Here is a 16187-nt window from a genome sequence, read left to right as displayed (position 1 = left end):
ATCGAGGCTTTAAGCCATAAAAATAATTGCTATTGCACGTAAATCAGCATTATGACTAATTAAATTAAACAATTATTATTAATTATTAAAATCACACTAACTAGTGACTAAAAATAATTTTAGCGTATAATCAGGAAATAATAAGGAAATTGTTGCAATTGCTCGAACCATGACAATACCTACCATAATAAACCTTTACTGTGGTTAAGGGTAACTGGACATATAAGGTCATGCGTTCCATTTATATTTTTCAGTGGAATGGCTTAACCTGACACTAAAATAGCTGACGAATGGTAGACGGTAGATGATGACACATTATCCAGGAACTTACAAAAATAAATTGCTACTCCATCATTAACTCATAGCATGCCTGAGAAATCGAGCGATGTCGAACCTTCAGGCAACTGAAACATTCTCTGGTTCACTGGTTGTCAATACTTCAGCATATTCTTAGATCGATAAAAAACCTCCGAACAGTAACAAATTATTTTATTAATTAAATACAGATATACAAAGAATATTTTATGTCTTAAATTAAAAAGTCACTATACCCTTTTATTTATATCACAAAACATTGCGAGCAGTTGCTTGGCACGGAGTAGTAAGCTAATGGAGTGCCCAATTGCTCTTGTAGATTTGAATCTAATATGTACATAGTTCCATTATTGTATAAATGTTCGGAATATTCTCGGCTACATCAGTCGCAGTAACAATCGCAGATTTATTGAGATGTCCTTCTGGCTAAGGCTGGTCGCCCACGCAGGACATCTTGCTTACTACTCAGCGTGGCGCAGCAACTTACGTAATATAATTAATTCCTACGCGTTGCTGCGACTACTACCTAAGGCTGTTGATGTACTTCATGAGGTTGAACACGACTATGACGCCCATGATATCTGTGTAGCCTTCGTGGCTCGTGCTCGGTGACGCGTTGCATAGGCTGTTGCGGCAGTAACAATATCTGAAAATTAGATACACATACCGTTAAATAATTGAACAATAAATACCTAGTAATTTAACTATGACCGATAAAAAGGGGAGATCGTTTGAGGATGTCCAGGTTAGTTTTGTGGAAGAGTGTCACCTATTAACTGACCAAATTGTAACAAATGACGTTTTTTTAAAGTTTGCAACTGATCTCTGTTTCTGAGTGATCCTGAGGCTACAATAGAAGTTTTTTTCCTAAAGCAAGCCAATGGAGTCATGTCAGTAATATAAAGCTTGAGTATAAATAGCGGAAAGTGGCTCGTAATAACGTGTCATTATTGCGCTGCGCAGTAAATCGAACAAGTTATTGCTGTCGTTTTAATGCACTCGTTTACGTACTTCAGGTGCTCCATGTCTGTTAACTACGGTGTTTTGATCTTGGGTAAAATCATTCTTGTTTCAATAATATTGTTTTGTGCGGCAGAACAACTATTGTTGATGTCTAATGATTGTTTTGTGACTTCAGAAGGTTTTAGAAGCCTTACTTTGACAATATGTAGTCTAATCTGTTATTTGGATAGCATGTCAAGCCTCATTTATTAACGGAATCTGACTTCAACTGTAATCAATCTATCTATTTACCTTAAAGTGTTTTTACTATTAATTGCTCTATAATTACCTATTAGGCGTACTCCTCTCTCCTTTATCGTCATCGTTGATGCAACCTTCTTGGTAAGGTTCTAATATCTCCATCTTGGGTGACCACCTCCCGTTCTTGTAGTCTTGGTACTCGTGCTTCTGAGGTGCGCAGTCGCGGAGCACACCGTTGATTCTCACTGGAAAAGTGGAAAAGCAAGCAATACGTCAGTTAAAATTATCATGACAGTATACATACAGCTGCTCACTAACAAAGTTATTTATTTCGTACAGGCTGTTCATGTAATCAAGTGTGTTTCTTATTGTTACGTCGCAATTACTTTTCAAAAAAGTAAACAGGTTACTAATAGAATTGTTAATTTATGAAACATGCACTTTCTTGTAATAACTTTGCATAAAAAATAGTTTACGTCACGTGCAAGTCGAATTTAAAACTCATGCTACGTTTTGTCTGAAGACTTTATATTTTTTCTATTTGTCATGATTTGGAGTAAGTACTCCAAAACTAACGTGAAACGTAATAGGTATTCATAAATTAACTGAGATTAACTTTACTCTTGTACAATTCGTTTTTAGAACAACACTCATATCATTTCATTGTCAGATAAAACTAATTACATTTGATGCAGTATCAAGAGCATAGAGTGCTTTAACGTTTTTTTGTGGAGTCTGTGTTTCTTATTTCCTGTTCCAAGTGCAACCGGATTAACAGTAGTCTTAGCGTTAGCATGTAACCTTCAATGAGTCAATCGAGGATAAATACGTGAGAGCCTCTCGTCATGACTTCGTGTAGAAGAGGTGCCGTTTTGCCAGCGAATTGTGTTCTGGCCAACAAGCCTTCACCTTGAACCGTCTGTCACTGATTATCATGATGTCTATCACCTTGACCGAATACCGTCTCTACGTAATGCATTAGCAGACATACGCGAAGAGACCGTGCCTAGTCATGTAGAACGTTAGCCATTCGAGTGTTTATTATTTTGACATTTTGCTATTAGGCATACAAATATTTGCTTGTCTTCAATAGGTACTTACTATGACAATACCTGTTTGTGCAGTATACAATTCTGTTGCCTTCAGGTTTCTTGTGCAATATGCTGTTTTATTAAGTGCCTCAACCGAGAATCCTACTCGTACACCGCTATTTATGTTACATTATTTTTCCTACCTTAAACTGCATTAAAGAAATATTGAATAACGTACCTCCGTTCTGTATATCGAGATGGAACTCCTGCTTCATGCACATAGTGGAGTAGGGGCAGTCGACTATGAACTTGTCGGAGTGGTCGAAGTGCACGCACAGCCGTTTCGTGGTGTTGTAGTACTGGCCCGGCGGCGGGTTGATGAGGCAGTGGTAGCACTGCAGCGATGATACTCCTGGAAACCACAACGACACATTTCAACAATTATGACATTACGACTTACAAAGAGATTTTTGCATTTTGGCGCCTTAATAATAAACCTATTCCAGTCAGTATCTGCATTTACCTTCATAGCACGTTGTTACGTGACAACTCCACACTTACTACGTAGGTACTTTTAATTTGCACAGTTCCCTCAGCAACTGACCTATTAGACATCGCGTGCCTGAACCCAAGTATTTCCTGCCCTGTCAAGAGCTTAACTCTAATCATTTTACCGGGACTCACACGCAAACTAACTAATGCTACCATTTACATAGAAAATTACGCGCTGTGGGGTACCTATGTTTTAGTATCGTATTCAACTTGATATTCCTTCAAGTACTGAATTGTAAGCTCCTTTGGTCTCCTTTCAGTTGATCCTTATATTATCTAAAAGCAGAAGATTATCAATCTTGATAGAAGAAGTTACTCCTTTGTGCCTTGGCCAGTAATCAAAATATCGAATGTATTGCAATTATGTAGGTACTTGCTAATTTGAACCCATCCTAAGCAAATGTTTTCAAAACATTGACAGGTATGAAAATAAGCACAATATTGGATCTGCAGTGTCGTTAACTTAGGAATGCACTTAGCACAGTGTATTCGGATGACGTCTTGCGTCACCGCGGGTGGTTCGTAGAGACTGTGACTCATCTCCCTATCTCCCCGCTTCAAGTTAAGCGTAATGCCATTTATAATAATATTTCCCTTTTGGCCTAAGATGTTTTCAATTTACAGACTTCCTTAATTATAATAAGTAACTTACCATTAAGCAAATACATCCAAAATCGAAAAAGACTTATGTTTTATTATCCAGAATAATTTAACTTGGTTTTCAAAGGCAATCCTGTTATTTAATTAGAAATGTTTTTTTTTGTAGGTTGAATTTCGATATAGGAAGATGAAAATAATTTTCACATTATGCAAGTATGCCAGAAACAGTACGGGGTTTTGTTTCCAATAAGTCAATAATGGTAGCATATAGAAGTTTAGTACATTACATTTATCACACGGCATATGCTAGTCACGATCGCAATACTGATTCTTTCGGGTCGTTGACTTTAACACATGCCTGGATTTGGTAATTACGCCTGAAATGATCGCAAGTTACAATTCGCCAAACTCAGTAACGTCATCATTAAGTATCATTAAAAAGATGCTCTGTATGCGTCATCATTCCATAATTGGAAACTAAGATCAAATACGATTGATACTCATAGTTTTTATATGAACAATGTAAGTATTATAATGTTATATGTATTTTGAGTGAGTCACGGAGTTTTGTTATGTCAACTCCCACACATTTCACATTACGCATGCTCCGGCGTTGCCGTGGAATGCTCGTTCTTGGAACCAAACCTTGTGTCCGTGCTCTTTCTACTAAATTCAGACCCATGAATTTGCTCTCTTTCTTATGAAAAACGAGGAATTCATGAATTTAGTCTACCAATTAGTAAAAAACAATTGAATCGCCTAACTGTATCACCTTAACAAGTCATCACTTTTCGGACGTTGAACTTCCAACTTGTGTATGTTAATATTGTATGTACGTCTCTATTTTTTATACAGGCAATCATTGTGTTAACAATACATAAGTACGACAAAAGTGGAATATTGGATTTATTTAAAGAATTCTGGAGCATAATGAACCTTTTTGGAAATAACATTTGCTTTTTGGCAATTCACAATGATTTTTAAGATCTAGTTGGTTTAACTAATGAAATGGTTAACAAAATGAGATTAATATTAGTGATATTTATATATTTTATAGTGGAGTGTTGTGGCGTCGGTGTAGATTACTACCTCGGTAATGGGGAAGCAGTATCAGAAGAAAACATAGAAAATACGACTGAACCAAAGCCGGTTGAAAATGTTCTTGAAGAGAGAACAATGAGGCGAACTACTATGAACACATCGTTGATGGGTCAGATTATCAAAAATACCACTGAAACAGACTATGAAAAATATGATGATTTATCTGAAATTGAAGAAATGATGAAAGAAAAAAGTTCAGAAGATAAAACTGCAATGCAACAAGATTCATTAAATAGATATGATTCCGCTAGGACAGGACTTGGTTATGACATAAATGCTTTAATGAGACAGACTGATAATCAAGTTTCAAAAATAAAATCTATAAATGATATCTTAAAAGAATATAGGTATCGTGATGACGATCCAGAAACGGCAAAAAAGATGCTTCGGGTCCACAATACAACAGTCAGTAAAAATAAATCTCAAAATGCTGATTTTAAGAATATTGTCATAATTAGTAATGCCACACAAGAAGACAGCGACGCAGACAAGGTTTCTGTTGACTTTTACAATTTAATGCCAGCTTCAGGTGTAAATATGGAGGATGATGACCCATTTACAAAGTTCAATTCTGTCAGCAACACTTGGTATGTCCCAGAGAATGCAAAATGCTGGGATCTACCAATTTTATATGGTGAATTAGGATCTCCAACGTTCACTTCAGATGTTTTTATGTTGTATCCAGGCAGTTTAAAGAACGTAAAAGAAACGGAAGAAGAGCCAAGTAAACCGACGAGGCAACTGTATATACCAGTGTTACAATCTATGAACAAATGGTGTGCGGCGGGTCCTTGTTACGGCGATCACACTTTGTGTCTGTTTTCGGATAAGGAGAATTCAAAGTTATGCCCAGATGCTTATGTCGTCTCCACCCCCAGCATGATAGAGCAAATAGGGCTTGTGAATACTGTAAACTCAATGCGCAATCGGATCGCTAATGGAGAGACAGACAAATATAATCATTTACCTAAAGCAGCAGATATGAATCAATTAATTTACGACTTTGACTTAGAGACAATGGCTGAAGCGTGGCTGCGTCAGTGCTTGCCAGGTCCAGCATCGTGTTCCGCTCTCGAGGGGGATTACGTAGCGCAACTCGAATGTACCAAATATGCAAAACATTGTTGCATTGATTCTTTTAAAAGCGAGAAGGCCTCAAAATGGTATGTGTGCAGTTCCAGTACTTTATTTTGTCTTCGAATGATCTTATTTATTTATTTCATATTGGTCTATTTTCAGCATACCAGATTATGAATGTTACGTGGATCCCATTATTGGTTGTATTCACTTGTGGTTTTGGAAAGCTGGAAGCGCATTAACTGCTACTGATGTGGAGTGTGGTCATATAACACCAAAATCATTTTTTACTGTCCAGTTGCTCTGGGCAGCAACTAACAAAATAGGTTGTGCATACGGAAAAAAACCTAACGGGGACATACGAGTTGTGTGCAACTTTGCTCCTGGCGCACCATTTTACCTTGAAACTAACTATTTCTGTGGTTTCATCCTTTATACAAGAGCCATGGAACACCGTTCAAATATCACTAGTCCAGAATTCCTTTCCGCGGTTGGTATTGCCTTAAAACCAATTACAAGACTTGGCGTGGCCGGCGTACAGTTTACTAGTCACCACGTTAATTATTCCTTAAGGTATTCAGACATAGACGTTCTTGGCAAGATTTTTCAAAGAAATTGGATCCGACAAAACATAAATGCAAGCAGTAATGGCACTTTGGGTATGGTCGCCCGTTTAGTCACTAAATACACTTTCGGAGATAGTAGTGGCATGAAGTGTGATGCGAACGAAAAGATGTATGAGAGTGGTGAGCCCGGGTCCCGGTGCTCAGAGCGCGGGAGGCGCTTTCATGCGCTATGCTATGATTTCCGAGACCCCACGCCAGGCTACAGGCTAGTGGCAGTCGTAGCACCGGTAGCCTTGTTTTCTCTAATACTATACGATTTATTTAGCGGTGTAGTTCGTCAAACTAATTATTAATAAGTTACGAGACTTCGCTACTTTATATCGTTTTCCTAAATAAATTACAGAGAGTTCAATTAAATGTTGTCTTGTTCAGTGTCAATGGCGACTGAGTCAGGGTATAGAAACATCTTATTATTTTAATAAATTCATGTCTCGTAGTAAATATACATACTCCGCATAAATGAAAATATAACTGGTCCTTTACTATGAGTCATTTGCAGTGAATTAGTCAAGAGAAAATAATAGGCGTTTGTCCTTTGAATTCTTTTGTGCTTCAGAGGTAATGTTGAATTCTTGTATTGTTTTCAATTTATAATTATTTACATTTTCATATTTATGATTTCACTAAGCGAGAGTTAAACCATGACTAGTGTTGTATGCTAACTCTTTTCTGTCATTAATGAACAATAAAGTGAGTGAATAAAGTGATGTGTACATATTAGTATTTTTGAATGCATTTATTATTGAGATTAAAGATGATGAAAATCAACATTGCTCACAATGTTAGTAATAATCGTTTGTATGGTTTAGCACTCCCACGCAGCTATTGTCAAAATGCAAAGTCATCAGAGTTTGCGAATGTTCAACGACCTCAACATACCGTGTCGCTGCCTTCTTATACACATGTATTGAACTTGTCATATTACGCATTGTAATTAAATGTTTGCTTGAATCAATATTTATTAAGATAATGTGTTTGGAAAACTTTCGATCCACAAACTTGCCAAATCCACTCGAGCGTTCAAGTGTACAAATGGAATTAATTGATTACTTCCATGATAGCGTAAGCGATACATAATCACAAACGTGCTAATTGTAACATCCGCAAATGTTTTTTTAAATTCCTTCAATAGCCAAAGTAAATCAGATATTATTTGAATTGACGTATCAGCAATGTCCGGTATTAATCCAATATCTTGGATACTTTGGTTTCATAAAAAAAGCGAGGTAGGACACCTGACTTGATTTTATGTTGTGGCCAAACCTGTGCTGTCAATTTAACTATGGCATTTGATTTGATTACTATGGACGTGAAGCCAATTGATACTCTATTAAAACTGCTACAGTTTCCCAAACATTTGAACCTTGAAGGACATTCCGATTAGATATTTGTAACTTGGCTCTCGCTCTCTGTTAATATTATATAGTTAAATGTAATTTAATAGACTCGAACGTGTAATTACTGCCAATGAAGTAATTATAATATTCTTACTTAATATATTATGTAAACGAGTATTATAGAAACATCATCATATCGTGTTTTATAAATAAAAATCGTTCAAACGAACCTGTTGTTATCAAGGACAGGACTGCGAACACCACGGCTAGCATGCAATGCTCCATGCTCGTTCCTTTTGCAACTACTATCTATTGCGTTTTTTCTTCGGCCGCACTTTCATATGTATTCCTCTCTGCGCTTCCCCTAGGCGTAGGTGATGCAGCCATTCAAAGTCCTGAAATTAGGTTATTGTACTCAATTAGTTTACACTTTTTTCTGTATATAGAGAAAAAAAAATGGGTATGATTTAAGCTGTCACCAATTTAATTCATTTTCTGTTTCTTAAATAATAGGGTTTGCCCTCAAAATAGTAGATTTGTCACCAAAATGTATCACCAAACAATATAAAATCAATTCCACAATAAATTACCGAAAATCATGGAGATATGGGGTCAAGTACCAAATAAATGGTTTTGTATGTATTATAATAGGTTTGTCCTAATAGTATTTAGGCAAACTAATTTAAAGAGATCACCAATAAATCATATATTATATCACTAGAAAATTTCATGAATTGTATTAAAATGTAGGGTGGTCGTCATCAAACTTTCAACAAAAAGAGTCTACTACTTCACTGGCCATGTGCCTCCCCCAAGGGTCTTAATTTCCACAGGTAGTATAAGTATATTTAAATTAAATTTCTAGCTGAATAGTAAATAAAACACTTAATTAAAGTCAAAATAAGCATCGTATGATCGTACCTACAACCAACCTACAACCCATTCGTTGAGGCCGAAAGCGCGCCAATTTGTCTCCCTTCCCTTCCTCTTCCCTTTGAAAATTTTTTCATTAAAATTATAAACTGATGTATTAAATTGGTAACGAATACATTATTTTAATAACGGAACATAATAAAATGTAACTACTGTATTGGTGACAAAATAACAAATAAAAAGCAGTCGCAGTCAGGGATCGATTAATCGATTTATTTGGTGACAGATCTGCCATTTTGAGCACCAAGCTATTATTTAAGTAATAAAACTATTATTATAAGAACGAAGTTTATATTCATGTAATGCACTACAATTTTATTGGTGATCCATCTCATATTTTATACATTATATTGACAATAATTTGGTAATTCATACATGCTAACACTCTTTGTTTATCTGAGAACGAAAATATTTCGCGGCGATAAATCTATTTATTAGGTGATACAACTTGATGACAAAAATAAATTTTGGTGACAAAAAATATAGTTTCCAAAAAAAATGAATTGATTGAATGCATCCCATTCTACCAAGCGTTCGCACCTTCAAGATTCTATATCAGCTATCCAACGATCTCAACACCTGTCAGCCATTAATGAGAATATGCTATTACAATTAGTTCAAAATAGTTTGTGCTGTAATAAATACTCTGGCCAACACGTTCGGTACACTTGCGGTGAACTGTCGCTCTTGTGTTATTTTCAAGGTCCTGACTCGCTTGTTTAAGGCCTTTCCCCTCGTCTGGGGTTGCCTTTCGTCCAATGATATGTAGTTCTTTATTCGGTATTGTCATGTTTCTCGATGTAATTTTTTCGTGTGACCGTATCTCTTAATTTTACCGCAACAAGTTTATTACATTAGCAACTGGTGGATTACGTGCTTCCGACTGATTCTTTAGACTTGATAGGATTTCTTAAGAATTAAAATTCAAACTTGAAATTAATACATCAACCTTCCTTTCTTTGTACACTATCATGTCGCTGGCAGTCAGTTACATAAACTAAAATCTAACCGAAATAATATATAATTAGCTAAATATTGCCTACCGAATGGACTGACACAGTTTATGATAATTTTTGCTTATCGGGTCAAATCAATTCTACATAATACGTAACTAACAAGTTTATTAATCTAAGCTCCACATATTTGATTAGTATGTCGTGCTTTTAAACGACACCATAATACATGAACTTATATAACTATGTACACTTGTAGATAAATAGATCATTTAAACGAGTTCGAGCAAAGCAAAGAGCAAAGAAACGCGGTACAAAAGCCGAAAGAGTTTCAACATTCGGCTGGCTGCAGTATTGCGTATGGGCACTGATTCAGTGTTCAACCATGAAATGGAATTATCAGAACATTTTGTCTCACCATTGCGAAATAAGACAACGACTGAATTGCTTTTCTCTTACTCTTGATTCTACTTTGAATAAATGTTTTGATCAAAATCAACATAGGTATACCAAAGAACTGTACCTACATAGTTCAAGACGTCCTGCAAGTAGAGTGCACTTGTGAAAGAATCAATGATGATGAAACTTGAACTTTCAACGTGTTACGTGTAATTGGCAGAGGTTTAACGATTGCAATTTTTTTACATGTCCGCAATCTTCTTCGTGATCTTATCCAGTCGAATAATATTATGCTAGGTGCACTTAAATTATTAATCAACATTTTCGATGTATGATTGTACATGAAATGTGGTCGGAGCTTTTTGCTTTTCAAGGTAGGCAAGATTGTCAAACTACTGAGTCGTATGGTTCAAGATCTTCGGAGTGTGAAGTTTATACCTGCTGACACTTTGGTATTTGGGAGCCAGTTTCATTACATTTAGGCCTCTATATACGATCAAGTAACTTCGAAATATCAAGTAGAGCATGGTAATCAAACTTCTGCATGCATACTTCAGTTGGAATTGAATATCTGCATTAAGAAAATATTTAGTGTACATAAAAGGCTAACATTTAAGGCAGGCTCAGTATTGAATTATGTTTGCAAGGTCTTTGTTGTATTAAATGTGATCATCTTTTATAATTCCGGTTTTGGATCGCGCGCATGTTTCGACATTTGCATCGCGGCGCACCACTTGACCGTTACATAACTTTTTATTTGGGCTGTGTCAGGTTAAGGACAAGTTATATTGGTATAAATTCCAATTTAATCTCTTAAATTGAATATAAATGCGTGTGACACACTGGCTTTACTTGTAGGTTTCCTAATTTAGACATGCATTGTGTGATATTGAACTATAATCAATTTTATGTTTAGAAAAAAAAAATAGCAAAAAAAATTGGTACTTCCAAACAATAGAACTATAAGTAGAGACACACGTCACTTCTAGCTAATTAAAATGGCATCGATAGTTTGAACAAAAACAATGGAAACAAGTCTGACCGAAGCCGATATCATTCGCGGTGAAGGTGATACATGATTTGCGGAAATTATTGAGTAGCGTAAATAATTCATTGATTACCTAATGAGAAATACAGTTTAATGTTGTTTTGTAAGTAAAAGCAAACGAACCTATTTTGCTCTACTGTCCCAGTAGGCCTCCGCTGTATTTTTTCACAGACCTGATAATTTATTTTTTAATAAGCAAGTAGCATAAAATGAAATATAAAATACAAGGTCAGATTAGGCAATGCATTTCATTGTAACCGTGTTAAAATCATTGTGAATCGAATAATATTTCATTGCCATAATCCAGTGTCATGCGTTCGCGTAACTTTTCATTGCAAGAGCACATTGCTTAATTTCAATTAACATTTTCTGTAACAGCTCAGTTTAATAATTAGCTTAGACCTCAGAAATTAACATTCTGCAAACTTAAATATTTGTGCAATGAGTGTTATCCATCATTTGCAAAAATGTTTCCTTCTCACGCATTCACTTTCCTAGGACGTTCAGTAATGTATGTATTTACGGATGTGATACAGGTTATGCAATCAATGATTACATGTTTCTGTGTACATACCTTGAACTAATTTGGAATTTAATATATTTGTACTAATGGGTCATGCTCAAAAATAATCTATTTACCTTGTGGTAATCCCTATTTAGTGACGGGAAATATGGTTTATTCATTGCCATTTAATTTGTTATATACCATTTTAAATTCCCTGACTTAAAATACGAGCTCGTTAACTTCCACGATAATATCGAAAGACTAGCTCATACAGTATCATCTATCAGCATGGCCAACTGACTTCCCTACAATTAACTTCAAGTTCAGGGATTGTTATTGGATAACAGCTAGCGACTACGTTCCGCTAACCTTACATGTATCGTCGCGTACACAATTAGGGTTAAAGTTTATTCCACGCAGTTGTCGTAATGTGTCTATTATTGGACACGGGTACGTAACTCGTGTAATAGACACTCTAGAATTTATCAATCAATTCTGTTCGTGTATGTATTTTGAAGTAGGACCGTGCCTATCAAGTTTGCTTGTATTTCGCAATGGCGCTCTTTGCATTGAGACCGTCAGTTGTTCTTATTAGCACATTATTGCGGTTTTTTTGCTTTTTAATAAAAGTGATGTAATTTAGGTATATTGTACAGCTGCCGTCAAACTATATGCTCAGGAAATCATCCTGTAATTCTCAACCCATCGAAACCCCTAAAAATAATGGTGTACTCTAGCTTTGCTGGTTAACCTTCATAATATTTAAAGGAGAACAGAATTTGTATGTTTCAAAGCACTGAAACTAGAAATACAACACGAGATAACGAAAACAATTACCTAGGTACACGCTTATCGGAACAATCGTTCAAATGGTACTGGGCTTAACACAATCTCCAAATCTTAAGGCAAACTGCACAAACAATTAACTTTAATTACCAACCAAAGCCAGAGTCAAGGCCTGTAGAATAAAATCGGTTACTATGTTATGGTCAGAATGTTAACCAACGTTACATCAGCGTTTATTATAATTTGCCGTTCTAAATTACGAAAACACACCCAAACCAATTTATGTAGATGGAATATCGTCGGAGATACGCACTGATTTTGCAAAATTATGTTTAAGTAATTTTTGCACTTTGTTAAAGATGAAGGAGTAATTTTTTTCGAAATTTCCAACCCACACGTGCCCTTGCTGAGGCTGGTTCGACTCTCCGAAGCAGATTTAGGCTTGAATAGATGTTGAGTCACAAAGAAACTAGTTGCTTAAGTAATCTTAACACCGTACCGTGGAACAAACAACGCGATAACAATAATAACAAAAGCGTGAAACATATCGATTATTGACTTGAAAACCTTAGAAAATTCACAGTGCCTAATCAGTTATTTTAAGAAAACTGACTGGTGTGTTATTGATGTAAACAATAAACAACTGTGTATGTCACGGAATGTCAACAGTAATCATTATAATCTTATGACGCTCGTGTGCATAGTAGTAATTAATTATATCTACAAACATTTTCCCTGGGATCAAAACATCTCCAAGGTTTAACACCACTAATTAATTTTGTACTAATGCATAATACCCTGTAACTCGTCAGGTTAGATGTACGTAAGCCTATCTTATCCTTGACCTTCCCTACATAATCTATGCATGACTATTATTCAAGTGTCCAATTGCTAAGTTTTGCAATACTTGGCATTGACTGGAACTCTTCAATGAAATTCATGGCGCAGACCAGTTGTGTGGGAAACTCAAGTAATTCAAAGTGACAGACGTTGGATAGCTCATATTTGTTCGAATCTCGAAAATCGATTGTTTATCGCAATCCAGTTTCAGTCGATTTGTTTCATAAGAAACTCGAAATGGTTGCAAATTGTGAAGTATATATTTGTAAACAGAATAATGTTTACGGACCACCAAACCTCTTCACATTACACCGAACTAATGAACCATAGCTATAAAGACCTAAATTTAGATTTTGTTCACAACTTTTGCAAGTTGACAGACCGGCTCAGCGGACACTTGGTAGATGCAGGCAGGACAATTTTAAAAATATTTTATTTTGCTCAAGAGCACTCACTACTTACTGTTTGATAAATAAACCTCAAGGTTAATTCAACACAAAACACCACTCCTCAAAAAAACGAATATATATTAAATATTTCACACTAGTTTTCACAGCTCGGTTTCGTAATTAAACACGTGTATACATTTATAATGCGACGTTGATATTATATCTGCACGTGTGCCGCCGTACGAAGTCGGTGGCTGACTGGCTGGCCGGCCAATGCCAAGACAATAGTTCAGACATTTCTCGCTCGAGGACTTGTGACATAGCACGTAACGTAGGGCGCTGACTGCGCAGACGCACACCTAATCAGATCTGTGCGTTTGTCACTCGGTCGCGCCCGCGCTTTTGTTGAGCAAGACCAACGGAAAGTATTTTGTAAATATGGTCAACGTATTGTTGTAAAACAGCCTCTGCATAAATTGCGTAGCCACAGAATTCATTATTTTTATAGCGAGGCTACAAAAATCTCTACCAACTGGACAATAACAATCGAATCAAATAATAAATAAAATATTGGTGTACACTAAAAAACCATCATCGACGAAATAAATCAAATTAGTTTACGCTGACTGGGTAACGATCACACTGACACGAAACATCATTAGATCATTACTCCAAGCGCCGTCTTCCGGCCGAGATCGGCAGTCGACCAAGCAATCGTCCTTGACATTGCACTACGTCACTACATGCATCACTGTTATTCCCTTGAAAGGAGGGAAGTAGGAGAATCACTTGATAACTAATGTAAATTGTACTAATGAGAATCTTGTTTTGGTCAAAGGCTTGTTTGTACAGTTCCAAGTCAATCTGTTTTGCAATCTTTATTGGAGTCGCTATCTATTGTTGATTAAACCGCCTTATAATGAAATTCCGATGCGAAGACATCTGTTTGGTCTACATTGTACACAATGATTTCTTAGAATTGCTGCAATTGCACATTCTTTACACAGTGAACTCTGAATCATTCAATGGCGTTCGCGTCATATTGATAAAGAAGGTATTGATATTTTTCTGATTCTGCACTACCTAGCGTTATATATGTATTTCCTCGAACTGATCTGTGGGATCAAAATTATCCATGCTCTTGCAATAAGATGATGACTTAAAAAGGTTCTTGATGTCTCACGATTAGTTTTCATGTCACATCTTCTTACATTGGAATTAAATTTATTCAACAGCTATTTAGTTTTAAATAACTCTAAATCTGGTTAAAAACGAGCTTATCATGTATAGAGCGTCATGCTTTCTGAGTAATTGCAAAGAAGTATCAATGCGTGCATATTTAATTTATATGTACCTATAGCGAAGGTTGAGGTATTTCCGATGACGTAGTCGATCGTCAAGATACAAAATACAATCCCACGTTCAGAAAATAATTACCTGACTTGAATATAAAATATTAACAAAAAAAAATGTGTATTTCTGTCATCACCTTTCTATATCAACGATTAGCTGATGAGTTATAATTAACTGACGGAATCATAATAGCACATCCAATTAATCTGTAAAAAAAAAAAAACTGAAAGTTCAAGTTCAAATTGTATTAAATAGCCGAGGATAGGCCCCAGTGGAAGCCGCATGCTAAACATATTGTAAACAATTACTTCAAAACAACTATAAAAGTTGATCAAAGATTTACACACAGATGACATTTAGATGTTCATTCATAATGAAAGTTGTACCAAAAAGGATAGGGGCAAGCAGATTGAAGGCTAATTTGAATATTGTGCAAAATATTATTTAAATGTTAATATTGACATGCTAGATTATAGGTCATAAATATATTTCTCAAAATATGAATTTTAATTCATTTAATTATCCTTATTTATTGGATATTAAATTATTACTTTAGTTTGCACGATAACTATGATTTGAACTTTTAAAATGTTATGTTTAACATTCTTGACATGATGACCTTGATTACCCAATCTGGTAGAAAAAAGGCTCAATTTGAATTCGTATAATAAAAGAGCTATTTTCGTGTTTGTTGTTTCTCATCGCGACATTCGTAAACATAATTGATCACAATGGCAAATAGTTGCGTATTTTCCTGCGCTTAGAGTGCCAATGCATGTAGAATGCACATAGATGAAATAATTCAACGATCTTTAAGTCGTAAGAATTATAATTTATTGCAGAAGGCACTGCGAAGTAACTTTATTAGCAATCAATGTTGCTGTTCAATCTACGTATTATTGGAAAATATGAAGAAATTAAACCTAAGTATGTCTTGAAATCTTGCTCTATACAGGGATTTATACATATTCTTACCGAGACGCTAGAAAATTACGGAATATCTCTACCTTCCCACATAAACTGATGAAGAAGCGACAAGCCTACATAGCACCGATTGTTGACATCATTAAGGTCATCAAGTAGCCCACTGTCATTACAATATCGAACATTGTTCTACGTTACAAATTGGCACGGTGTTA

The 16187-nt window shown here is 35.7% G+C and overlaps 3 protein-coding genes across 3 annotated transcripts in view; 2 read left to right on the top strand and 1 right to left on the bottom strand.

Annotated features, from left to right (window-relative positions):
* LOC110370878 (rabankyrin-5) overlaps positions 1–16187 on the top strand; it is a 42854-nt gene that overhangs the window by 12556 nt on the left and 14111 nt on the right. The window lies entirely within an intron of this gene.
* LOC110370884 (uncharacterized) lies at positions 473–13992 on the bottom strand. Its single transcript, XM_021326879.3, has 5 exons — positions 13769–13992; positions 8073–8237; positions 2788–2961; positions 1607–1763; positions 473–961 (listed from the first exon to the last, which is right to left on the bottom strand). The coding sequence occupies exons 2-5, from the start codon at positions 8125–8127 to the stop codon at positions 838–840; spliced, it is 510 nt and encodes a 169-aa protein (XP_021182554.2). The 5' UTR covers positions 8128–8237; positions 13769–13992; the 3' UTR covers positions 473–837.
* On the top strand, positions 4053–7866 carry LOC110370880 (uncharacterized). Its single transcript, XM_021326876.3, has 2 exons — positions 4053–5965; positions 6042–7866. The coding sequence occupies exons 1-2, from the start codon at positions 4710–4712 to the stop codon at positions 6796–6798; spliced, it is 2013 nt and encodes a 670-aa protein (XP_021182551.3). The 5' UTR covers positions 4053–4709; the 3' UTR covers positions 6799–7866.

The sequence above is a fragment of the Helicoverpa armigera genome, chromosome 22 (assembly GCF_030705265.1).
Source record: "Helicoverpa armigera isolate CAAS_96S chromosome 22, ASM3070526v1, whole genome shotgun sequence".
In the NCBI taxonomy this organism is placed as follows: Eukaryota; Metazoa; Arthropoda; class Insecta; order Lepidoptera; family Noctuidae; genus Helicoverpa; species Helicoverpa armigera.
The sequence above is the reverse complement of the archived record's forward strand: the minus strand, read 5'-3'. Positions and strand labels throughout refer to the sequence as shown.